We start from the raw sequence: 27,414 nt of genomic DNA, 5'->3' as shown, positions 1-27,414 counted from the left end.
ATCTTATATTCATAGTAATACGAATGTAGCCAGTCCCCACCAATACTTTGATCTAAACCTTTTGCAAGTTTTTATGTGTTGAATATATTAGCATAACAATAAATAAATATATAATTAATTGTGAAGTATGTATTAGAGATCACTGTGTATACGTGTGCATCGAAACTTCAGTTTTTAAAAACAAAACGTTTTACTGACCAAGCCAATGAATACATATTTAAAAGAGTATTTACTCATCTATATAAATACGAGTTTCTAGACACGGAAACAGCGCGCTTGTTTATATACACAGTTATGATGTCATGTATACTTTTCCCAATGTACCTTCAATTTTCAATTCCTATGGCCTATTTGGGCCGCCCCAACAGTAACAAAATGGGTTCGGCCATTTCCACCTTGATCGGCAACATTGTATTCCTCTTGTTAATTCTGTAAGAATGTTTTTTTTAAGAAATTGCGTTTCCAATGGTAGCGCCGACCTCTCTTTTACGTTAGAAATTTAGCGATTACAGTCAGCGACATCATTAAATTTGATAAAAGCATTACTACGCGGCGTAAACATTTCTTGGCTTCGTATAAAATGCACAGTGAGAAACTCTCAAAAAACACTCTCATTATATGATTGTTTGGACTGGGAATACCCACTTAATTGTTCTATTTATGGAACATGACTTGGTACTTGGAAAATAGAAACAATAACGATATATAGGTGTTGATTCTAAGAAACGTTAACAATAATGGATATTGATCGATTCTGATCTGAAAAAGGTAAGTCTTATTTTTCCCTAGCTGTGTTGTTTCTTGTTCTGTATTTTTGTACTTCCATAGCAAAACTGTTTCAATGAGATCACCTGACACCTTACCTGACATGTATGTGTGTTTATGGGAAGACTGGTGATAAGGAGGGTTATGGGTGAACCCGATATAATATGTTCAATTTAATGGTTTGTCGATCAATCCAGCTCTGGATGGGGTATCAGTGTAACCATATATAGTCTTGATGGGTATCAGTGTTATCATATATAGTCTTGATGGGTAACAGGGTAATCTTAGTCTGGAGGGGTATCAGGGTAATCCTAGTCTGAAGGGGTATCAGGGTGACCTTAGTCTGGAGGGGTATCAGGGTAATCTTAGTCTAGAGGGGTATCTGGGTAATCTTAGTTTGGTGGGGTATCAAGGTGATTTTAGTCTGGAGGGGTATCAGGGTAATCTTGGTCTGGAGGGGTATCAGGGTGATCTGAGTCTTGAGGGGTATCAGTGTAATCTAAGTCTGGAGGGGTATCAGGGTGATCTTAGTCTGGAGGGGTTTCAGGGTGATCTTTGTCTTGAGGGGTATCAGGGTTATCTTAGTCTTGATTGGTATCAGGGTAATCTAAGTCTGGAGGGGTATCAGGGTGATCTTAGTCTGGAGGGGTTTCAGGGTTATCTTAGTCTGGAGGGGTTTCAGGGTGATCTTAGTTTTAGGGGGGAGGGGGTATCAGTGTGATCATAGTTTGGTGGGGTATCAGGGTGATCATAGTCTGGAGGGCTATCAGGGTAATCTTAGTCTAGAGGGTTTCAGAGTAATCATAGTCTAGGCGGGTATCAGGGTAATCTTAGTTTGAATGGGGTATCAGGGTGATCTTAGTCCGGAGGGGTATCAGGGTATTCTTAATCAGGAGGGGTATCAGTGTAGTCTTAGTCTGGAGGGGTATCAGGGTGATCTTAGTCTGGAGGGATATCAGGGTTATCATAGACTGGAGGGGTTTCAGGGTGGTCTTAGTGTGGAGGGGTATCAGGGTGATCTTAGTCTGGAGGGTTATCAGGGTAATCTTAGTTTGGAGGGGTATCAGGGTGATTTTAGCCTGGAGGGGTATCAGGGTAATCTTAGTCTGGAGAGGTATCAGGGTGATCTGAGTCTTGAGGGGTATTAATGTAATTTAAGTCTGGAGGGGTATCAGAGTGATCTTAGTCTGGAGAGGTATCAGGGTGATCTGAGTCTTGAGGGGTATTAGTGTAATTTAAGTCTGGAGGGGTATCAGAGTGATCTTAGTCTGGAGGGGTTTCAGGGTGATCTTAGTCTGGAAGGGTATCAGGGTTATCTTAGCCTTGATGGGTATCAGGGTAATCTTAATCTTGATGGGTATCAGGGTGATCTTAGTCTTGATGGGTATCAGGGTGATATTAGTCTTGATGGGTATCAGGGTTATCTTAGTCTTGATAGGTATCATGGTTATCTTAGTCTTGATGGGTATCAGGGTTATCTTAGTCTTGATGGGTATCTGGGTTATCTTAGTCTTGATGGGTATCAGGGTTATCTTAGTCTTGATGGGTATCAGGGTGACCTTAGTCTTGATGGGTATCAGGGTATTCTAAGTCTGGAGGGGTATCAGCTTATCTTAGTCATGAGGGGTATCAGGGTTTTCTTAGTCTTGATGGGTATCAGGGTAATCTTAGTCTTGATGGGTATCAGGGTGATTTTAGCCCTGATGGGTATCAGGGTAATCTAAGTCTTGAGGGGTATCAGGGTGATCTTAGTCTTGAGGGGTATCAGGGTTATCTTAGTCTTGATGGGTATCAGGGTAATCTAAGTCTGCAGGGGTATCAGGTTGATCTTAGTCTGGAGGGGTTTCAGGGTTATCTTAATCTGGAGGGGTATAAGGGTTATCTTAGTTTGGGGGGAGGGGGTATCAGTGTGATCTTAGTTTGGTGGGGTATCAGGGTGATCATAGTTTGGAGGGCTATCAGGGTAATCTTAGTCTAGAGGGTTTCAGAGTAATCATAGTCTAGACGGGTAGCGGGGTAATCTTAGTTGGCATGGGGTATCAGGGTAATCTTAGTCTGGAGGAGTATCAGGGTGATCTTAGTCCGGAGGGGTATCAGGGTATTATTAATCTGGAGGGGTATCAGTGTAATCTTAGTCTGGATGGGTATCAGGGTGATCTTAGTCTGGAGGGGTATCAGGGTAATCAAAGACTGGGGGGATTTCAGGGTGATCTTAGTCTGGAGGGGTATCAGGGTGATCCTATCCTGAAGGGGTATCAGGGTTATCTTTGTCTGGAGAGGTTTCAGGGCAATCATAGTCTGGATGGATATCAGGGTGATTTTAGTCTGGAGTGGTATTAGGGTGATCATAGTCTGGAGGGCTATCAGGGTGATTTTAGTCTAGAGGGGTTTCAGGGTAATCATAGTCTAGATGGGTATCAGGGTAATCTTATTTTGGAGGGGTATCAGGCTGATCTTAGTCTGGAGGGGTTTCAGGGTTTTCTTAGTCTGGAGGGAAATTAGGGTGATCTTAGTCCGGAGGGATCAGGGTTATCATACTCTAGAGGGGTATCAGGGTTACCTTAGTCTGGACGAGTATCAGGGTAATCATAGACTGGAGGGGTTTCAGGGTGATCTTAGTCTAGAGGGGTGTCAGGGTAATCTTAGTCTAGAGGAGTTTCAGTGTAGTCATAGTCTAGATGGGTATCAGGGTATTCTTAGTTTGGATGGGGAATCACGGTTATCTTAGTCTGGATGAGTATCAGGGGGATCTTAGTCCGGAGGGATCAGGGTAATTATACTCTAGAGGGGTATCAGGGTAATCTTAGTCTGGATGAGTATCAGGGTAATCATAGACTGGAGGGGTTTCAGGGTGATCTTAGTCTGGAGGGGTATCATGGTGATCTTAGTCTGGAGGGGTTTCAGGGTGATCTTTATCTGAGGGTGTATCAGGGTGATCGTAGTCTGGAGAGGTATCAGGGTGATCTTAGTCTGGAGGGGTATCAGGGTAATCATAGTCTGGAGGGCTATCAGGGTGATTTTAGTCTGGAGGGTTATCAGGGTTATCTTGGTCTGGAGAGGTGTCAGGGTAATCATAGTCTGGAGGGGTATCAGGGTGATCCTAGTCTGGAGGGTTATCAGGGTTATCATAGTCTGGATGGGTATCAGGGTAATCTTAGTTTGGTGGGGTATCAGGGGGATCGTAGTCTAGATGGGTATCAGGGTTATCATAGTCTGGATGGGTATCAGGGTAATCTTAGTTTGGTGGGGTATCAGGGGGATCGTAGTCTAGATGGGTATCATGGTAATCATAGTCTGGAGGGGTTTCAGGGTAATCTTAGTCTGGAGGGGTATCAAGTAATTTAGGCCTGAAGGGGTATCAGGTAATCTAGGCCTGAAAGGTTATCAGGGTAATCTAGGCCTTGATTTTTGTGTTATATCTTATTATGTTACATGTTTTGCATACCTTTCTTCAAAAGTTTCTTCAAAATAATGAATGACATAATAGTGTAGTTGCCACCCTTAAAAGACTGTTAAGCCTTCGACTCGTTTAAGGTATTCGATCCATGAATAGTATACACGTCATAGCCAAGAATAACAGCTATCTATCATGATTGTAGACCTGTTGAGCTTCCAGGCATAAATAATCACAGTATGTCATCGAGTACCTTCTTTCCTCAAACTATAATGATCTTACGGAAACCTTCTTCTCTGGTCTTGCGTTGCCGAAATTGACAGAATAGTGCACGGGAATTTGGTTGCTGACAAATTACTTGAGCCACAAAATTCCTGTTAATGTTCCTTTCAGACCATTGTTTATACGAGAGCCAAATTCCCCATTTAAGTCCTACAATAAACAATTATCCCCGTATTGTATTCGTGTGTGCAAGTGCTTTTCATCATTTTCTGCAGAGTGTTTTACCCCCCATAAAGTCTACAAGAAGTTGAGTTTTCTGACTTTACACGAGTACGTTGGATCAACCTGCCATTTGTCTTTCAATAAACGTGAATATCATTACAAAAATGATTTAAAATGGCGCCTAGTTTAGAATGTATGGAACTGTGTTTTTTCGCATATTAACTTCTACTAAATTGAATATAAATATCTTGGCCATTTGGACGCTAGGGGTTTCCTGATTATAGGCTGAACGACAAATGCAGTCATTGAGAGGACGAACAGTTAACTGGTGTGAATTAAGTATTGTGGATGTGGTTGTTTCTCTGCCAGATAAGATGAAAGAGGCTTAGGTGAAACTAATCAATAGCAGGGGACGAAATACTAGAACGTTTGAGTGAGGCTTCATTGTATTTTGGACGTATTTCAGCTTTCAACGATATAGTTAAATGAGTGTTAGTTTTCTTTACATGGACACGGATATCGGTTGTTGCATATTTTAATGCATAATTGCGTTTAACACATTTGACTTAAATGATCAAAAGAAACAAAAAGCATACGATTTGTGTATATATAAAATATATTAAGCTTTATTTTTGCACTTTTTTAGACGGGGGATTTGTAGCAAAATAGCTATTAATTAAAAAAACAACATATAGTAAGGCTTATCCTTTTTAACTGTAATCAGATGATATCTTTTTATCATTAAAGATAAATGAGTTAAACATAATGATGCATCAACCTATATTCTGCAATCAACATCAATCAAAAATACTCGTATTTCGTATATAAGTGCTTTATCGTCAAGCGACATTTCAAAAACCAATGAAAATTTCTCGTTTTTTTATGATTTATGCCAACTATGATATCATTACAGAAACCGCTCTTGCCGTGCAGAAAAAGCTGGAATATTGTTTAGTGTGTTTGAAATGCACGAGCATTTGGCTGCAGATAACGTAATAAAGCTCGCACAAAATACTCCTTAATGTTTCTTGCCAGAAAGAGATCATTGTTTACATAGAGCCAATCCCTCGAAGTACGATAATAAACAATAATGCCCCAACTGTACTCAGGTGTGCAATGAAATTATTTGCCTGATCTCCTGCAAAATTAAAAAGTTTATTTTTGCAATACAAATAAATATCTTGATAGATATAATAAAACGATGAACGCTACATATCTATATAAATATATGGATTTATAAATATTTGTTTTTCATTTAAACCCTATCATTATTCTGCCAATATAGGAAGGATTTCTTATAAGCCGGTATGCTAAAAATAGATTTACTGATAAGCCCTTACCCTATAAGGAATGCTTTATAATCAGCCAATATTCCATGTGGATATCTACCAAACTTCTTGTTAATTTTACAATCAACCTTATTAAATCGGAATATTTAAACAGAGAGTAGGGCATTGAACCATTTACTTACATAACAGAGAGTAGGGCATTGAGCCATTTACTTACATAACAGAATGTAGGGCATTGAGCCATTTACTTACATAACAGCATGAAGGGCATTGAGTCATTTACTTACATAACAGAGAGTAGGGCACTGAGCCATTTACTTACATAACAGAGAGTAGGGCATTGAGCCATTTACTTACATAACAGAATGTAGGGCATTGAGCCATTTACTTACATAACAGAATGTAGGGCATTGAGCCATTTACTTACATAACAGAGAGTAGGGCATTGAGCCATTTACTTACATAACAGAGAGTAGGGCATTGAGCCATTTACTTACATAACAGAGAGTAGGGCATTGAGCCATTTACTTACATAATAGAATGTAGGGCATTGAGCCATTTACTTACATAACAGAGAGTAGGGCATTGAGCCATTTACTTACATAACAGAATGTAGGGCATTGAGCCATTTACTTACATAACAGAGAGTAGGACATTGAGCCATTTACTTACATAACAGAATGTAGGGCATTGAGCCATTTACTTACATAACAGAGAGTAGGGCATTGAGCCATTTACTTACATGGCTGACACTTAGGCAATTTTTTAAATCATTCTATACTAACAACCTTTTACCATGTTAAATACATTATTTAAATCAACTTTTTGAGCCGGTGTTATGCTATCTGGTTTCTTTTGTTTAACTATGTTTTGTATTACTAACCAAAATCTAAGAATTTCTTGATTAGAGGGTGAAAGGCAATTTGAGTAATTGAAACTGAACTTCCAAATATATAAAAGCCGACTTCTTAATCACAGTTTGTTAAACTCTAAACAACCTATCAGAATGTCTTTGATTCAATTCAATGCAAGACTGGTTACAGTCACCATAGAAATATAATTTAAGATTTACTACAAAACCATTCGCTTTCCACCACTAATTCGTCTCACACAGTTGTCAATCTCTTGCAATGACTTTATTAGTAGTATTATAGCCACTATCAATCCGTCGTTGACCGATGCATGAACACAAAGATGAAAAAGTATAGACTGACAAAACATGTAAAGGACCTAATACATGCCAATTGAGCGAACTACCCAATACATGTAGATAAGCAGTGTTTTTCTCCGCATACCCCAGGTGAACGTTTTTTGTTGATATTTTCGATCGAACCATTCTTCTCAAAAAAGTTAAGCTGGTATATGACGTTTTCGCAACATTTCAAATAATAAAGCACATACATCTTAGTCATACAATGATCTCCATAGACTTTGTAAGAAAATCATTCGAACTCCATCAGCCTATCATATGTTAACATACCCATATAAATCGATTTCAGCCAGAACTTCCAAGTTAATTTGTATCGAACTTAGCTCACCAAAACCCAAAGAAAATGATTTTTACTTGTGATTGTGGCTTACTCGACCAGCAATATGTCCATTTGACCCAAACCAGGGATCCAACGTATTTTGCGTTTTCCGAATTTTAAGTGAGGGATGTGTGATGCGGAATGAAATGGCGGTGTTGGAAGGGATTTTGGTGTTTCAGGAGGATATATTATATGTATAAAGGCAAACACTTAAAGCTTTCTTAACGTACATCAGTCGAGGTATTAATGCGCATTGCAGACTTTCCGAAGCAAAATGAGCAAACAAAATGCATAAAACTTCCTTGCCCAACATTAAAGGTGTTTGAACATACAACATTCGGCCGTATAGTGCCCATGTAAGTGTAAAAGCCGTCAAAAAGAAACAAAAATATGCAAAAATTCAATGAAAAATAGCTTAAATAGGTAAAAGAATGGTACACTTTGACTAAAAACACAATTACAAGTCACACTATACGGCCGATTTTTGTATGTTTAAACACCTTTAATTTTGGGCAAGGAAGTTGTATGCATTTTTTTGCTCATGTCCAAAAATGTTTCAAGTCCCTATCTGTATTTTGTTGAAATGGGGTGGAATGCTTCGTTCTGTTTCTACCAGCATGGTGCAATGGCAACGGTTACCACCTTGGCATGCACCGTTAAAACTATAAGCTGAAGACATTTATTCTTTGAAACATATAAAACTCTAAATTCTGAACTAATTTCTGTAGTTGTACTGGACATCGTAGAACGACATTTACCCTGGTCATATGGTCACAATCAGCGGTTTCGCTGGGTACCTAAACATTTGGCTCTCGAGCGCTGTTCATTTTCTCTCTCTGTATTCTCTGTATTTCTCTGTATGCAGTATCTTTCTTATTAAAACATAAACTCCATCTGTACACATTTTATTGAAATATATTTGATTGCTTTTCCCAATACATAAGTTATACCCACAACAAATAGTTATACTATTGTTTGTAAGTTGAAAATGCTAACAACTTACTGGAGCTCTAACAAAATACTCGTTGTTTATGTTCCTTGCAAGTAAAGAGCCCATTGTTTCTTGAGAGCAAATCCGTCATTAAAATGCACTGAAAATCTTTGCATCATTTTGTCAGTTAGGTGCGTGTGTGCATTTTACTTCGGAAAGTCTGCAATGCGCATTTATACCTCGATATAAGTACTTTAAGAAAGCTTTCAGTGTTTGCCTTTATACATTAGGAATAAACTGGCATTGTTCTGCCGTTATACGTTACTATCTAACAAGCTAACATTTCGAGCAGATCTAAGGGCAGGTTGCTTCATTTTGGTTTGATAAGCCAAGAGACTGATGATTCTCTAAACAATGCATGTTGTGGATATGTTTTTATTCTGCCAGATAGGATGAACGACCTTTACGTAACAATAATCAATAGCAGAAACTGTTAGTGTGTTCATTGACGGCCTCCTCGTGTACTCACAGAAGTGGTATTCTAATATCAAGAATTACTCTTTCATTGATCTCAAAATACCAGATAAAGATCGATTATCTGTTTCGACGACAGCTCAGTTCTAAGTTGTGAGGAAAAAGGTTTGGACACTATACAACATAAATATCTTCATCTTATTCCATTTAAAACTTTAAATGCCTCTGCATTTATTTGTTGCATTTTTCATGTCACTAGCGGATGTCAATGTGGTAGCAGAAATATTTTTTATTACATAAATATGTAGAATTGTAGACTGAAATTAGCCAAATAGTTTCTTGGGGTAGGCATTAAATCCCTCAGGCCTTATATTTTCAGCCCATATGTTCCATCTAGCAACAAATTCTGGATCACCCGCGAGTTTGGCCTAGTAACGCTGGACTATTCGTACATCAGTCTCATGATTAAGATCCGTATATACAATGTACGCTGTAATATCTCCTTGACCAACGCGGTGTCTCCAACCGTGCGAGCAATGATAGTCAGTTAGGACATCTTTTCAACGAGCATATGACAGGATATCGTAACATCAGAAAATTTAATCAAGATTTTTTTTTTAATTTGTCATTCCAAATAAACATAATGTCCGATGCTTTTAGTCTGTTTGTTTCAAAATAACGACCAAGAATAAACTATTCAAAGAATCGAACGTGCGGAACCTACGTTGATAAGATGGCGCCCGTGTTCCTTGACCAATTGCAATCATTTGAATGCTTGAATTATGTGTAGCCAGCCTACACTTGGGACTAATTACAACAAAAAATCCCAGGTTACAAGTATATGTACAATTTTGCAGTTTAGTCATTTGCACAAGTGTCCCTTTAAAGGGGCTGTACTCCGTATGATGAAATAGCAAAAAAAAAATGAAAAATTGTCGAAAACAGACATAAACTTTGTATCGATGTGTACAATGTATTGGAATTTACTATCTGATGTACCACATAGTTAACAATTAATTTATTTTTCGTAGTTCTTTCGTATTTTTCCATTAAAAAAGATTACTAGGTAGAATTCGTTCCTTATGCGTGAATCTAGTCGATGTTATCACGTGATATTACCAAGTTAGATATATTGCTTAAATATTCAAACTGTATAGGGTAAGACTTCGTAGCACAGTGGATACAACACGTGACTGCAATTATGGCGACACCGGTTCGAACCCGCTCTCCGACTCGATTTCTTTTTACATTTTGGTACTTTTTTACAATTATGATATTAAAGAGTAAAACATTTTATTAACTAATTGTCCTGAGATTCGTTACAGAAAAAAACTTTTTTGGTGCCAATCTGGTGTACAGTCCCTTTAACTTGTTCTTGTTACATCTAACACTCGAGTAGATCACGTTCCTCATGAGGAACACGTTTTATGTAACATTTACGAATATGCAGTATGCTATTTAAATGTGGAGGGCTTATTTATTTTTTATCACATAAAAGTTAGACAAGCCTGTAACTTGTTCATGAATTCAATGCCATCGCAGAAATGTAAACTCCGCGAACAAGTTAGAACTAAACTAACCCACCTTAAAATACTTAAGTGACACCGATGCCGCCTGTTCAATATTTTGCAGACGACAATGTGAGCCGGTGCGTGACGTCACGTGACATGGAGATTTTATGGCACTGCCATGTATTTTTAATCAGCTTGGCGCAGAATTTAATGGTGATCTGGTTGGTTGTTGCTATGACAACGCTATCAACTGCAGACTCGCTGGGAACTTCTTTTTCTCCTAACAGGTGGGTGATGGTGTTATGCGAAATGCAAATCAATGAACTGTAAAAGCATGTCATGTGTGTCGTTAAATTTAAGTTTATCTAGTTCTTACAAATTCAAAATTCAGGTTACTGAAGTGGATCTTATTCTGTGAACTTACATGACATAATTGTTACCGCGCTAGAATAGCTGGTAGCAATATCATGAAACAAGAGAAATATAAGTTGATTGTATTGAACGGATTTTATTGTATGTTTAAATGACACTTACTATCGAGCGGCGATGTTTTGTATTGATATAAATGATGCTTAAAATGAGAAAATACCGACTGCAGAATATAAAACCTATTCCATCTATTGATACGTGGTTCTCGTTTATGTATCGCTGGTAACATGTGGCGCACAATTATTATACAGTAACACTGAAAACCGCGTGTTATTTAGAAAACAATAAATAGTTTGTAATTTATTACAAAACAAGCCAGGTAGAACGCACGGTGCAGTATAACGTTGTTTGTGAGCTATTTGTTCGATGTTCAAAAGAACGGGGAATGATTTTCAAAGTGATTCTGGCGTGGTAATGTTATTTCTACCTTCAAGTATATCATTTGAAAGCCTACAACTGATATGATAAAGTATGGGAATACCGCGATTTGAATAATATTCAGCCTCAGCTGGAAACATAATTGAACTACTAATGTTATATGGAACGGTTCCAAGACACAGCCTTTTTTGCTCGGAACTGATCAGTGATGGTTGGTATAAACAGTTAGTTGTATCATTTCAATATTGCCTCATTCTTGATGGATAAGTTTGTTGTTAGTGCGAATGGGAACTGGGATTGTGTGTTCTCATAGAGTGATGGAGTATTGAAATCAGTGTGCGTATTACGCGTCGTTATTAAGTTATTACATTGCTGTAGGTATGACATATGTTGATTTTCTGGTTTGAAGGTGATAAAAAAATAAAATGTAAGGAAATATACTTAAATGAGGCGTTAAGCTACGTAATAGTTAGAACATATGTAAAATTCAATTAGATTATAACGTGTTTTCGAATCATGACATCATGTCTCAATTCTTAGATATTAAGCGTAGTACTTATTGTATAAAAGCCGATCGAAGATTTCATTAGCTGGGGGTGCAAGTCATAATCTATGGTAATATTACAGATATTGCGAAACATGTACGTGTCCGTGTAGCTATACATACAGGGAAGAGTTGCTGTGGACGGTTTAAAAGTAGTTGCGCAATATCTCTTGTAAATAAAATATCTCTTGTACATCCATGTAAAAGCTCCGTTGGTACTCGCACACGAGTAAATCACTTACCTTTAGATTTTTAAATGCAAGTTTAAGTGTGTCGATTGTACGCATACCAGGATGACGAAGCGTACAAAAGTAGACCACGCGTACACATACACGTTGCGTTTAGAAACATCTAATATTTAAGTTGATGGAAAATCTTTCAAAATAATAAGAAGAATTGAGGTTGTGTAGGAGAATGTATTCGAATCCAACCAGGATCACTTTCTTATGAATATGTTAACAGTCTGGAGAGTCTGTGTACAATGTATGTGTTTCTGCATACCGCGTATAACCCTCTCGAGTCCCGAGTACTCCTTAGAAGTCTCCTGAATAGCGCGTACCACCCTCTCGAGTCCCGAGTACTCCTTAGAAGTCTCCTGAATAGCGCGTACCACCCTCTCGAGTCCCGAGTACTCCTTAGAAGTCTCCTGAATAGCGCGTACCACCCTCTCGAGTCCCGAGTACTCCTTAGAAGTCTCCTGAATAGCGCGTACCACCCTCTCGGGTCCCGAGTCTCCTGAATAGCGCGTACCACCCTCTCGAGTCCCGAGTACTCCTTAGAAGTCTCCTGAATAGCGCGTACCACCCTCTCGAGTCCCGAGTCTCCTGAATAGCGCGTACCACTCTCTCGAGTCGAGCGCGTACCAGAAGATGGTTACACCCTCTCGTGATTGGACAAAATAGACATTCGCACTGGGTTGTACCCGGGAAATGTACTCGATCTACCAGCTTCCGTCACAAACAAGCTAATAGAAATAAATATGTATAAACTAAAACATTCACCTAGGGCCGTTTAAAAAACGTCATTAGACGATTTTTTTTGCCGTAAGTTTAATTATCTTAGTGCCATAATTTAACCATAATATTGCCACATATTTGTGTGAATCGAAGTTTAGCCACCATTGAAATCAAACATTGTGGAAATAAAAATGAATAAATCTATCGCCATGTGTGACGTTTATACAGATTTAAGATAATATTGAAGTTACGACTAACATATTTTATTGAAACGACCTCAAGTTAGTTAAGTATGTAGACATGTATGTATACATATATATGTCAGTGTTTGCTGGGTTAGTGTTGGACGTATTGTATTTGGTTTATACTAGGCTCAATCCAACCTGTATGACTAACTTTTACATCATTAAGTAAAATCAATTCGTCTGAAAACACAACCATGGATGTCGCTGACTTAAACAATCAGAATTAATTAAACCCATGATACCTTTTAAGCAGATTCACTATCAGCTATAGCCCGACATGTAGTTCTACAGGGAAAACTCTTTATGTTCGATCGATGATTAATGACAAGTTTCATCGACATTTGTCTTCCACATGTCAGCGAATATCTTGATATGACTTTTAATTCGCCAGTTATATTCAGATGTTTTGCTTATTCACTCATGTTCGAAGTGCGATGAGTTCGTTTCGACGTTAAATCAGATGCATGTTTATGAAGAATAGCCATATAGTTTGTGTTCGAGGGGCAATGAACAACGTGTGTTTCATGATAACTGTATTGACGTAGCTTATGCGTGTAATTGATACATTTCTTTGATTCAATATTAAGAATAATTCAGGATTTTTTTTACCATACTCTGTCAGTATAAACATTTTTCATTAATATTTTGCAAATATTCTTTATAATTTAAGATATGCATGTATATACGTAAATATGTAATCATATGAGTATTCTTTGGGCATATGAAAACATGAATATGGAAAATGACCTTGAATCTGCACTCCGTCACAGATATACCATTTTCACAACTTTTATTTAATTTTTGGTCTTGGAAAGAGCAATTTTTTTGCGTAAATATCTGCAAACCAATGATATAAGATTGGTGACAAAAAATCAGATCGATTTTCATAGTTCCTATCGAAAATTAATGTTTTATGGTTTAAACCGTTATTAACCGTTACTAATGGTTTAAGAAAAATAGATAAAACATCAATTTTTGAACATAAATATAAAAATCTGTGATCTAAGTTTTTGTCAGCTGTCTTATATAACAAGTTTCCATGGGTTTTTCGCAAATATTGGCTCGCTCCAAGACAAAAAAAAAGTTGTCAACACGTTCAATCTGTGAGAGTGCAGCTTTAAATCAGCAATTAAATTTCATTCCAGTGATGTGCTTTTAAATAATTTCCATCCCTAATATAACACTTTATCATAATTATACATGCAAAATGACGATTTAACTGTATGTTACAGAGCGGGTGAAGAATTGTGGCGACGGTCGGTAGAGAACTTTATGGCCGCCCCCTGTCCGCCTCGCAACGAACTGCAGCTTCTGTGTGACCAAGCGTCCCACCAACACAGACTTACGTGCGCTCAGCAATCGTCTGTTATCGAACAGTGCCTTAATCGATTCGGAAAAGTTTTCTATGAAGGATCGTTGTTTAAGATATGCTTCGTTGGATCACATTACTGTGACGCCAATGTTAACGTATTAATCAGTAAAAAGCTGATAGATCTCTCATCGCTCAATAAAACAATAGACGGTTCACAGCAGACAACTGAGCGGTTGAACATATCAACAGCATACCATGTAACTATATCGCCTGCTGGAACTTTGACGCCATCAATAGCAACGATTCAGACGAGTGGCGTTGTTAGCGTTACTACTACTACGTCATCAGTGACGTTATATTCAAGCGTCCCAACGACATCGATGGCCGGGGACACGGTGGATGGATCCCCTAACGAGGTGTCCTATGTTTACCCCATCATTGGCTGCATATGCATAGCAATTGAGGTCATCATTCTATGCGGCTAGTGAGTATATTTGTTTTACAAAGAAAAAAAATATTAAGCTCACATTGGAATAAAGTACATATGTTCGGTCGAGCTATTGTGGTGGCTTCTTGTCCATTGGTCAGGGGTCAACGGTTTGTTTCTTTACACTTAAACAACCTTGTTGCGTTCCCAATGTATACATTGGCTATATAAGATATAGGTCATGTATGGTCAAAAGTAGGTGACTATTTATTTTCAAATATTCAGAGAAACTCCCAATGTCATTACGTAACCATGTTCAGTAAAAACTGGGCCAGAGACCAAATATCACATGTGTTTCTAATGTCAGTGCAACTTTTGAGTTCTTTGTCTGGATTAAATATGGACGTCACGGTTTGATGGTTCAAGTTTTCTATAGTACACAGGTGAGCGGTAATGGGCCATCTCTTGTTACCAGAGTGATGTATTATTTTAGTTCATCAACGTTTTAAAACACCACTGAACTACATGATGTAAACCATCTACTACTGATAGATTAATCGTCATCTGCCTTCTACGTGCGATCCTTTGACATAAACTAAAACTGTACCATTGTTCACAATTCATTACACTTGTTTGAAGTCTTACTTAACTGACTGACAACAGTTAGAAAAAGTCGGTAATATCAGAGTATTTATAGTGCATGGTATATAATTTAAATGTTGTTTTCGTAATATGATCTACTTAATACATTGAGAGATGACAACTTAATATGTTATATGCCATGGTTGATGTATTGTATGTCTATAGCATTGTGAGTATGTGCCATGGTTGATGTATTGTATGTCTATAGCATTGTGAGTATGTGCCATGGTTGATGTATTGTATGTCTATAGCATTGTGAGTATGTGCCATGGTTGATGTATTGTATGTCTATAGCATTGTGAGTATGTGCCATGGTTGATGTATTGTATGTCTATAGCATTGTTTGTGCCATGGTTGATGTATTGTATGTCTATAGCATTGTATGTGCCATGGTTGATGTATTGTATGTCTATAGCATTGTGAGTATGTGCCATGGTTGATGTATTGTATGTCTATAGCATTGTGAGTATGTGCCATGGTTGATGTATTGTATGTCTATAGCATTGTGAGTATGTGCCATGGTTGATGTATTGTATGTCTATAGCATTGTATGTGCCATGGTTGATGTATTGTATGTCTATAGCATTGTATGTGCCATGGTTGATGTATTGTATGTCTATAGCATTGTGAGTATGTGCCATGGTTGATGTATTGTATGTCTATAGCATTGTGAGTATGTGCCATGGTTGATGTATTGTATGTCTATAGCATTGTGAGTATGTGCCATGGTTGATGTATTGTATGTCTATAGCATTGTGAGTATATGCCATGGTTGGTGTATTGTATGTCTATAGCATTGTGAGTATATGCCATGGTTGATGTATTGTATGTCTATAGCATTGTGAGTATATGCCATGGTTGGTGTATTGTATGTCTATAGCATTGTGAGTATGTGCCATGGTTGATGTATTGTATGTCTATAGCATTGTGAGTATGTGCCATGGTTGATGTATTGTATGTCTATAGCATTGTGAGTATGTGCCATGGTTGATGTATTGTATGTCTATAGCATTGTGAGTATGTGCCATGGTTGATGTATTGTATGTCTATAGCATTGTGAGTATGTGCCATGGTTGATGTATTGTATGTCTATAGCATTGTGAGTATGTGCCATGGTTGATGTATTGTATGTCTACAGCATTGTGAGTATGTGCCATGGTTGATGTATTGTATGTCTATAGCATTGTGAGTATGTGCCATGGTTGATGTATTGTATGTCTATAGCATTGTGAGTATGTGCCTTTGTCCGCCCTGGACAACAGTTTTATAAAGGGCCATGAAACTTCAGTAGGTTGCCCATGACCGGTTGATGACACCTATTTAAAAATAAAGTGTGAGTGCGTGTGTGTGTGTGGGGGGGGCGTTATTGGTCCCAGGTCAGTATATCAAAGGTCAACAGTAAACAGTCTTATGGTAACGTTATCCGCAGTTCAAAAGCTAAAATGTATATCGTTACTTTCCTGAAAACAGTGAGCACATATATAATTAATAATACATTGTACAAATGTTTCTTATAAAGCAGCTCTTAAGGGGTAAAATGTTTACACGCATCTCTTGATTCTTCTATGTGTTGTTATAAAGTGTTCAATTACTAGTACCCTTTTTTAAACATCGGCGATTACATTCTATATACTCACTTAATACGCATGCCATGGATACCCAAGTGTTAAATATTCCTACTTCCATTCATTTAGGGAATAAATTGCGTGAGCTGGGCTGGTTAAAGTGTGTGGAGTCCGGACTCATATCCCCGATAATGACATCAATCACCCAATTCATGTCTTATATTTACACCAATAGGTCCCCATTTCTTCCAGAATTGTTAATAATATAAGCTATTCATTTAAAACAAACTTACAGTAATTCTTTCTCACACATGATGTAAACAGAACGACCCGACCGGTTAATACACTTTATTGCTACGGAAAAAAAGTCCCAAAATATAAATAAAATGAAATATAAAATAGTCCGAATATATCAGAAGATGTTGCGTTCATACGAAAGGCTGTTCATTGAAGGAATGGAAGTTGAGGTGTAAATATATATAGATATCAAATTATTTGTAAATTTTGATTTCGTATTTTATATGAATTTTTTGTGTACATTTACGTATACTTTGATAACCTGAATTATATTATCGAAACATCCCCAGTTTAGTTAAGATCTAACCCCTCAACCTAGATATATAACTTAGCTAATTTTGTATGGCAAACCTGAACTTTTTTCGATAGATTCCAGACCAATTTTTCTGTTCGCGTATTCAAAGATGTATTGATAGGTAAAGTAGTTAATTTCTTTCCCAGGTAAACACCCATTAGCTATTACCTCTGTACATAACTCGAACCCGTCACAGCAAGAGCACTAAAAATATCGTTACCTCGATATCTCTATGATTAAAAATACCTCAGACGCAGAACAGACAGTTTATTAAGTCTTATACAACAGTACTTCGGGTAAATGATTAGAGAGTACATCTTAAGTCTTATACAACAGTACTTCGGGTAAATGATTAGAGAGTACATCTTAAGTCTTATACAACAGTACTTCGGGTAAATGATTAGAGAGTGCATCTTTAAGTCTTATACAACAGTACTTCGGGTAAATGATTAGAGAGTGCATCTTTCAGTCTTATACAACACTACTTCGGGTAAATGATTAGAGAGTGCATCTTTAAGTCTTATACAACAGTACTTCGGGTAAATGATTAGAGAGTACATCTTTAAGTCTTATACAACAGTACTTCGCGTAAATGATTAGAGAGTACATCTTAAGTCTTATACAACAGTACTTCGGGTAAATGATAAGAGAGTGCATCTTAAGTCTTATACAACAGTACTTCGGGTAAATGATTAGAGAGTGCATCTTTAAGTCTTATACAACAGTACTTCGGGTAAATGATTAGAGAGTGCATCTTTAAGTCTTATACAACAGTACTTCGGGTAAATGATTAGAGAGTACATCTTAAGTCTTATACAACAGTACTTCAGGTAAATGATTAGAGAGTGCATCTTTAAGTCTTATACAACAGTACTTCGGGTAAATGATTAGAGAGTGCATCTTTAAGTCTTATACAACAGTACTTCGGGTAAATGATTAGAGAGTACATCTTAAGTCTTATACAACAGTACTTCAGGTAAATGATTAGAGAGTACATCTTAAGTCTTATACAACAGTACTTCAGGTAAATGATTAGAGAGTACATCTTAAGTCTTATACAACAGTACTTCGGGTAAATGATAAGAGAGTACATCTTAAGTCTTATACAACAGTACTTCGGGTAAATGATTAGAGAGTACATCTTAAGTCTTATACAACAGTACTTCGGGTAAATGATAAGAGAGTGCATCTTTAAGTCTTATACAACAATACTTCGCATTTGTCATACAGCACTGTATACAAATATAAACTGCATATCTTAGCCACGGTTTTAATTTTCAGTTTGGCATTGACATCATTCAATACATTACACAAAAAGTATGTGTATGGCCGGCTGTCTCAGGATTAACCTGTTTTTTACGTACACTCGTATATTTGTCTTTGTTTACAAACGTTAAGCTTGTTTTCCAGGTAATTGCGTTTCAGTGCAACCACTGGCATATTTAATGTTTATTTTCATCGTTTGTTTTCAGTTTTTGCTACGAGAAAAAGCGAGGGGTTCAGTATGAGAAGCAACGTCGCCCGTCTGTGGTATGTTAAGTAGTACAACAGCTTTATGTGAACATTTCATAATTATGTAACATAGCCGACGATGTATCTCACTTAACTATATGCTTTTTAGATTGTCATTTATTTCCGAAGATGTTGGTGTCGTCGTCATCGTGTCGTTGTGTACTTAAATTTTAACCTACGCCAAAATCGTTAGAAAACTTCAAAAGCAGATACGAATCGTTCTCGAGTTCGTGTGCTGGGCAAAAACCAGGACAATATCCTCTTTAGAGAGGCCAAGAAAACGGTCCTCGGACGGGGATCGAACCCATGACAACGGCTTTGATCGAGAGGTGGAAACACACCTTTACCTCTACACCACTAGCGCATCCAGGGTAATTACTTTGACTTTATATGTCAAAATCGGAAAAAAGAATAAAAAAGCTCAAAATGCACCATTCCGGACGAGAAATTGATAACATTTTAAAAAGGTTATACGCCTAAGTTACGCTCCCTAACGTCAATTCCTGTACGCGCCCCTGTAGACCACTTCACCCTCGAACTTTTGAACTATTTGCGACCCCATGTTTGATTGTTCAAATACATGTATAATGATAAAATTTTAAACATGATGCTTGATATCAAATATTTATATACACATTGCAATACAATCGCGTTTTCCCCATAAAAGATGTTTCAGCGGAATGTTCTGTTCTCTGTAGCAAGTTAAATAATTATATAAAGCTTAAAAAAATCTATATTACATAAATACATTCCTTTTACCTGTTGCAGCAACATATGTTTGAGTACATGCGTTTTATTGTTCAATCAATATTACATTGGGTTATCATTCAGTACGAAGAAGGCGTTGTCCTGCTGACAAGAATCAAGTATTTAAAAAAAAAACATCATTGAACTGTCAGTTATCCATGTAGTATGAATATGGTGAGGTGAGATGATCTAGCGATATAAGGGCCAATCATGGGGTGAGATGGTCGAGCGATATAAGGGCTAATCATGGGGTGAGATGGTCTAGCGATATAAGGGCCAATCATGGGGTGAGATGACCTAGCGATATGAGGGCCAATCATGGGGTGAGATGGTCTAGCGATATGAGGGCCAATCATGGGGTGAGATGGTCTAGGGATATAAGGGCCAATCATAGGGTGAGATGGTCTAGCGATATAAGGGCCAATCATGGGATGAGCTGGTCTAGGGATATAAGGGCCAATCATGGGGTGAGATGGTCTAGGGATATAAAGGCCAATCATGGGGTGAGATGGTCTAGCGATATAAGGGCCAATCATGGGGTGAGATGGTCTAGCGATATAAGGGCCAATCATGGGGTGAGATGGTCTAGCGATATAAGGGCCAATCATGGGGTGAGGTGAGATGATCTAGCGATATAAGGGCCAATCATGGGGTGAGATGGTCCAGGGATATAAGGGCCAATCATGGGGTGAGATGGTCTAGGGATATAAGGGCCAATCATGGGGTGAGATGGTCTAGGGATATAAGGGCCAATCATGGGGTGAGATGGTCTACCGATATAAGGGCCAATCATGGGGTGAGATGGTCTAGGGATATAAGGGCCAATCATGGGGTGAGATGATCTAGCGATATAAGAGCCAATCATGGGGTGAGATGGTCTAGCGATATAAGGGCCAATCATGGGATGAGATGGTCTAGCGATATAAGGGCCAATCATGGGGTGAGATGGTCTAGGGATATAAGGGCCAATCATGGTGTGATATGGTCTAGCGATATAAGGGCCAATCATGGGGTGAGATGGTCTAGCGATATAAGGGCCAATCATGGGGTGAGATGGTCTAGCGATATAAGGGCCAATCATGGGGTGAGATGGTCTAGCGATATAAGGGCCAATCATGGGGTGAGATGGTCTAGCGATATAAGGGCCAATCATAGTGTGAGATGGTCTAGCGATATAAGGGCCAATCATGGGGTGAGATGGTCTAGCGATATAAGGGCCAATCATGGGATGAGATGATCTAGCGATATAAGGGCCAATCATGGGGTGAGATGATCTAGCGATATAAGGGCCAATCATGGGGTGAGATTGTCTAGCGATATAAGGGCCAATCATGGGGTGAGATGGTCTAGCGATATAAGGGCCAATCATGGGGTGAGATGGTCTAGCGATATAAGGGCCAATCATGGGGTGAGCTGGTCTAGCGATATAAGGGCCAATCATGGGGTGAGCTGGTCTAGCGATATAAGGGCCAATCATGGGGTGAGCTGGTCTAGCGATATAAGGGCCAATCATGGGGTGAGCTGGTCTAGCGATATAAGGGCCAATCATGAGGTGAGCTGGTCTAGGGATATAAGGGCCAATCATGGGGTGAGCTGGTCTAGGGATATAAGGGCCAATCATGGGGTGAGATGGTCTAGGGATATAAGGGCCAATCATGGGGTGAGATGGTCTAGGGATATAAGGGCCAATCATGGGGTGAGATGGTCTAGCGATATAAGGGCCAATCATGGGGTGAGATGGTCTAGCGATATAAGGGCCAATCATGGGGTGAGATGGTCTAGCGATATAAGGGCCAATCATGGGGTGAGATGGTCTAGGGATATAAGGGCCAATCATGGGGTGAGATGGTCTAGGGATATAAGGGCCAATCACGGGGTGAGATGGTCTAGCGATATAAGGGCCAATCATGGGGTGAGGTGAGATGATCTAGCGATATAAGGGCCAATCATAGGGTGAGATGGTCTAGCGATATAAGGGCCAATCATGGAGTGAGATGGTCTAGCGATATAAGGGCCAATCATGGGGTGAGATGGTCTAGGGATATAAGGACCAATCATGGGGTGAGATGGTCTAGGGATATAAGGGCCAATCATGGGGTGAAATGGTCTAGCGATATAAGGGCCAATCATGGGGTGAGATGGTCTAACGATATAAGGGCCAATCATGGGGTGAGATGGTCTAGCGATATAAGGGCCAATCATGGGGTGAGATGGTCTAGCGATATAAGGGCCAATCATGGGGTGAGATGGTCTAGCGATATAAGGGCCAATCACGGGGTGAGATGGTCTAGCGATATAAGGGCCAATCATGGGGTGAGGTGAGATGATCTAGCGATATAAGGGCCAATCACGGGGTGAGATGGTCTAGCGATATAAGGGCCAATCATGGGGTGAGATGGTCTAGCGATATAAGGGCCAATCATGGGGTGAGATGGTCTAGCGATATAAGGGCCAATCATGGGGTGAGATGTTCTAGCGATATAAGGGCCAATCATGGGGTGAGATGGTCTAGCGATATAAGGGCATCATGGGGTGAGATGGTCTAGCGATATAAGGGCCAATCATGGGGTGAGATGATCTAGCGATATAAGGGCCAATCATGGGGTGAGATGGTCTAGCGATATAAGGGCCAATCATGGGGTGAGATGGTCTAGCGATATAAGGGCCAATCATGGGGTGAGATGGTCTAGCGATATAAGGGCCAATCATGGGGTGAGATGGTCTAGCGATATAAGGGCCAATCATGGGGTGAGATGGTCTAGCGATATAAGGGCCAATCATGGGGTGAGATGGTCTAGCGATATAAGGGCCAATCATGGGGTGAGATGGTCTAGCGATATAAGGGCCAATCATGAGGTGAGATGATCTAGCGATATAAGGGCCAATCATGGGGTGAGATGGTCGAGCGATATAAGGGCCAATCATGGGGTGAGATGGTCGAGCGATATAAGGGCCAATCATGGGGTGAGATGGTCGAGCGATATAAGGGCCAATCATGGGGTGAGATGGTCTAGCGATATAAGGGCCAATCATGGGGTGAGATGGTCTAGGGATATAAGGGCCAATCATGAGGTGAGATGATCTAGCGATATAAGGGCCAATCATGGGGTGAGATGGTCTAGCGATATAAGGGCCAATCATGGGGTGAGATGGTCGAGCGATATAAGGGCCAATCATGAGGTGAGATGATCTAGCGATATAAGGGCCAATCATGGGGTGAGATGGTCGAGCGATATAAGGGCCAATCATGGGGTGAGATGGTCGAGCGATATAAGGGCCAATCATGGGGTGAGATGGTCGAGCGATATAAGGGCCAATCATGGGGTGAGATGGTCGAGCGATATAAGGGCCAATCATGGGGTGAGATGGTCTAGGGATATAAGGGCCAATCATGGGGTGAGATGATCTAGCGATATAAGGGCCAATCATGGGGTGAGATGGTCTAGCGATATAAGGGCCAATCATGGGGTGAGATGGTCTAGCGATATAAGGGCCAATCATGGGGTGAGATGGTCTAGCGATATAAGGGCCAATCATGGGGTGAGATGGTCTAGCGATATAAGGGCCAAACATGGGGTGCGATGGTCGAGCGATATAAGGGCCAACCATGGGGTGAGATGGTCTAGCGATATAAAGGCCAATCATGGGGTGAGGTGAGATGATCTAGCGATATAAGGGCCAATCATGGGGTGAGATGGTCTAGCGATATAAGGGCCAATCATGAGGTGAGATGGTCTAGCGATATAAGGGCCAATCATGAAGTGAGATGATCTAGGGATATAAGGGAAAATCATGAGGTGAGATGGTCTAGGGATATAAGGGCCAATCATGAGGTGAGATGGTCGAGCGATATTAGGGCCAATCATGGGGTGAGATGGTCTAGCGATATAAGGGCCAATCATGTGGTGAGATGGTCTAGCGATATAAGGGCCAATCATGGGGTGAGATGGTATAGGGATATAAGGGCCAATAATGGGGTGAGATGGTCGAGCGATATAAGGGCCAATCATGGGGTGAGATGGTCTAGGGATATAAGGGCCAATCATGGGGTGAGATGATCTAGGGATATAAGGGCCAATCATGGGGTGAGATGGTCGAGCGATTTAAGGGCCAATCATGATGTGTGAGTGTTTAGCGATACAAGGGCCAATCATGGGGTGAGATGGTCTAGCGATATAAGGGCCAATCATGGGGTGAAATTGTCTAGCGATATAAGGGCCAATCATGAAGTGAGGTGGTCTAGCGATATAAGGGCCAATCATGGGGTGAGATGATCTAGCGATATAAGGCCAATCATGAGGTGAGATGGTCTAGGGATATAAGGGCCAATCATGAGGTGAGATGGTCGAGCGATATAGAGCCAATCATGGGATGAGATGGTCTAGCGATATAAAGGCCAATCATGTAGTGAGATGGTCGAGCGATATAAGGGCCAATCATGGGGTGAGATGGTCTAGGGATATAAGGGCCAATAACGGGGTGAGATGGTCTAGCGATATAAGGGCCAATCATGTGGTGAGATGGTCGAGCGATATAAGGGCATGGGGTGAGATGGTCTAACGATATAAGGGTCAATCATGAGGTGAGATGGTCGAGCGATATAAGGGCCAATCATGGGGTGAGATGGTCTAGCGATATTAGGGCCAAGCATGGGGTGAGATGGTCTAGCGATACAAGGGCCAATCATTGGGTGAGATGGTCTAGCGATACAAGGGCCAATCATGGGGTGAGATGGTCTAGCGATACAAGGGACAATCATGGGGTGAGATGGTCTAGCGATACAAGGGCCAATCATGGGGTGAGATGGTCTAGCGATACAAGGGCCAATCATGGGGTGAGATGGTCTAGCGATACAAGGGCCAATCATGGGGTGAGATGGTCTAGCGATACAAGGGCCAATCATGGGGTGAGCTGGTCTAGCGATACAAGGGCCAATCATGGGGTGAGATGGTCTAGCGATACAAGGGCCAATCATGGGGTGAGATGGTCTAGCGATACAAGGGCCAATCATGGGGTGAGATGGTTTAGCGATATTAGGGCCAATCATGAGGTGAGATGGTCTAGCGATATAAGGGCCAATCATGAGGTGAGATGGTCTAGCGATGTAAGGGCCAATCATGGGGTGAGATGGTCTAGCGATACAAGGGCCAATCATGGGGTGAGATGGTCTAGCGATACGATGGTCTAGCGATATTAGGGCCAAGCATGGGGTGAGATGGTCTAGCGATATTAGGGCCAAGCATGGGGTGAGATGGTCTAGCGATATAAGGGCCAATAATGGGGTGAGATGGTCTAGCGATACAAGGGCCAATCATGGGGTGAGATGGTCTCCAGCGATGTAAGGGCCAATAATGGGGTGAGATGGTCTAGTGATACAAGGGCCAATCATGGGGTGAGATGGTCTAGCGATATAAGGGCCAATCATGAGGTGAGATGTTCTAGAGATGTGAGGGCCAATGTATGGCAAAACATCGTAAGATCAGGAAATTAAGTTGAATACTAAGCGAGCATTAGGAATCGAGTTATCATTTTTAACTTTCAAATTAAAATAAATATATCTTATTTGTCGAGTCACAGTATACATTTCAAACTATGTCTCATTACGACAAAGAATAAGCTATTTGAAAATCGAACGTTGATAAGATGGCTCCTAGGCGTGAAGGTGGCCCGCTCTCGCCTGAGTGGTCCAGGTTGGATTCCCACCTAGGCGTGAAGGTGGCCCGCTCTCGCCTGAGAGGTCTAGGTTGGATTCCCACCATGAACTCTTTCTCACTGCCTCAAACACCAATGATCTTATAACGTATCATCACAATAGAGCTAACGCCATTTTTACTTTATACAAACAGAAACACACTCACAATTGCCTTCATTTGTTGCAGGAATCCGGTGCTCGTGAGGAGGTTATAACGGCACAGACGGCCAGCCCACAGAAGGCAGCGGCACCACGTGCAAGCCACGTGCCAACGGAAGAGGAAGTGGTTCAGCAGGACAAGGATATATTCCACAGTTACTGGAACCTCCGTTATATCGACGACGTATCCGCCGTGTGCACTCCGGATAAACACCTTATTCAGAACACTCAGTCGTAGTGCTTCCGGTTGTGCACACGATTTTTTTTACCGCTTCCTGCTGCGTAACTATTTAAAGAATTTGCCGGTTTGCACACATATTTACAGTGCTCCCGGTTGTGCGCACATTTATGTAAGCGCTTCTGGATGTGCAACTTACAGATTCACGTGCATTAACAGTGCTTCCGGTTGCGCGCATATCTAATTCAGCGGTGTGTTTCACGATCGTCGTGCTGATATGGATCGCTAGAATTGGCCACAATATCGAAACTGTAGTGCTTTAATGAGATTACATAGTGTTCATGTTAACCGGCTTCTGGGATCATGGTATCATTTCAGAGCAATTGTTTGATCATAGGCCATCGCTATTAGATGTTTGTTTACAGTGGCCTGGCACTGAAATTTTCAGTGTGTCTTTAAAGAGTACTGAATTTTAACCTTAGGTATTCGACTCACACATTTATGTGTAATGATTGGATAAGATGAAGAAGTATCGACCAATACGAAAATTGTTAATGTCCGGTCAGGGGCGTAGCTAGCCCTCTATTCATAATTGTGCTGGGGGGGGGGGGGGGGGGGGGGGGTCTGGGGGCATGTCCCCTCCTGAATTTTATGAAAACAATGGTGCAATATTGTGCATTCTGGGCGTTCTGAGGTGCGTTATTTAGTACTGGTAAATGGACAGTTTTAGGATAATAAATAAACCCTTTACTCGGCCTTTTTTTGATAAATAGCAAACAAATAAGCTCTTATTATGTTGTTAATAACACTCAGATTGTCTTACAGAAGTCTAATTTTCGGTCTTTTATATCATTAAACTGTAAAATTAAATTTTTAATGTCAATGTCCATATATCTGTAACAGCATGTATAGTCAAAAGTACGAATACTGTAACTTTGGCTGTTTTTTATTATTTTTTTGGTCAGAATCATGTGGATTCACCCGCGCGTATAGGCGGCTACGCGCCTGCCTCTGACGTCATATGGGTTCGGTAGGAAGGAAATTGCTTGCTGATGTATAATAGATGAAATTATTGCAGCTCATAATTTTGTCCTTATTTCAAACGAAGCCTAATTTTAAATAAATCAAGGCCAGCACATAAAACCCTTTCAAATAATACCAAATCAATATGTAGTAAACCAGACATTGAACATTTACACATATGCGTTTCGGGTACCCTTAAAGAGAACAGCTTTGCGTGCCTTACTGGCGCCACTGGAAACAAACACTTAGTACGAATGTCCTGAGTCGTTTACTGAGCTCTTTTCATAGCTAATTTGTGTCTGTTACTGGAATGTGACATCATGAATGAATATCTGACGTTTCTTGGGGATAAGCTTATAACACACATGGATTGGTTAAAAAAGACAATATACATTTGAATGTTGTTGTTTTTACGTACATCATCGGTTCTGATCATAAAATGTTTTAATTAATGTACAATGCAACATATCATACAATATGCTAAACATTTTTCATACGATATATATATTATATATAATGGAAATGTATTGCCTCACAAGTCTTGCTGTTCAAGTAACCGATTGCTTTACCATATATGGATGTACTAGTATGTGTGGCTTCTATTTATCTTATTATGTTGTTGTCATGGTATAGTAGTATCTTAATTCAAAATATAACAATACAGCAGTAGTTTTTA

General features: G+C 39.9%; 1 protein-coding gene across 7 annotated transcripts; it reads left to right on the top strand.

The window, feature by feature from the left end:
* The first annotated feature begins 586 nt into the window (after positions 1-586).
* LOC128209781 (uncharacterized) lies at positions 587-27,414 on the top strand. Of its 7 annotated transcripts, XM_052913984.1 has the most exons (5): positions 587-768; positions 10,459-10,624; positions 14,122-14,685; positions 18,900-18,957; positions 25,566-27,414. In XM_052913984.1, exons 2-5 carry the CDS (start codon positions 10,494-10,496, stop codon positions 25,773-25,775), a joined length of 963 nt encoding a protein of 320 aa, XP_052769944.1. In that variant the 5' UTR covers positions 587-768; positions 10,459-10,493; the 3' UTR covers positions 25,776-27,414. The 7 variants fall into 7 exon arrangements, with proteins under 7 accessions (XP_052769944.1, XP_052769946.1, XP_052769948.1 ...); XM_052913986.1 differs by lacking the exon at positions 10,459-10,624 and having other exon boundaries at positions 622-768; XM_052913988.1 differs by lacking the exons at positions 587-768; positions 10,459-10,624 and adding an exon at positions 10,826-11,177.

The sequence above is a fragment of the Mya arenaria genome, chromosome 11 (assembly GCF_026914265.1).
Source record: "Mya arenaria isolate MELC-2E11 chromosome 11, ASM2691426v1".
In the NCBI taxonomy this organism is placed as follows: domain Eukaryota; kingdom Metazoa; phylum Mollusca; class Bivalvia; order Myida; family Myidae; genus Mya; species Mya arenaria.
Note: the sequence above shows the minus strand (reverse complement) of the source record. Positions and strands in the feature narration are given on the sequence as shown.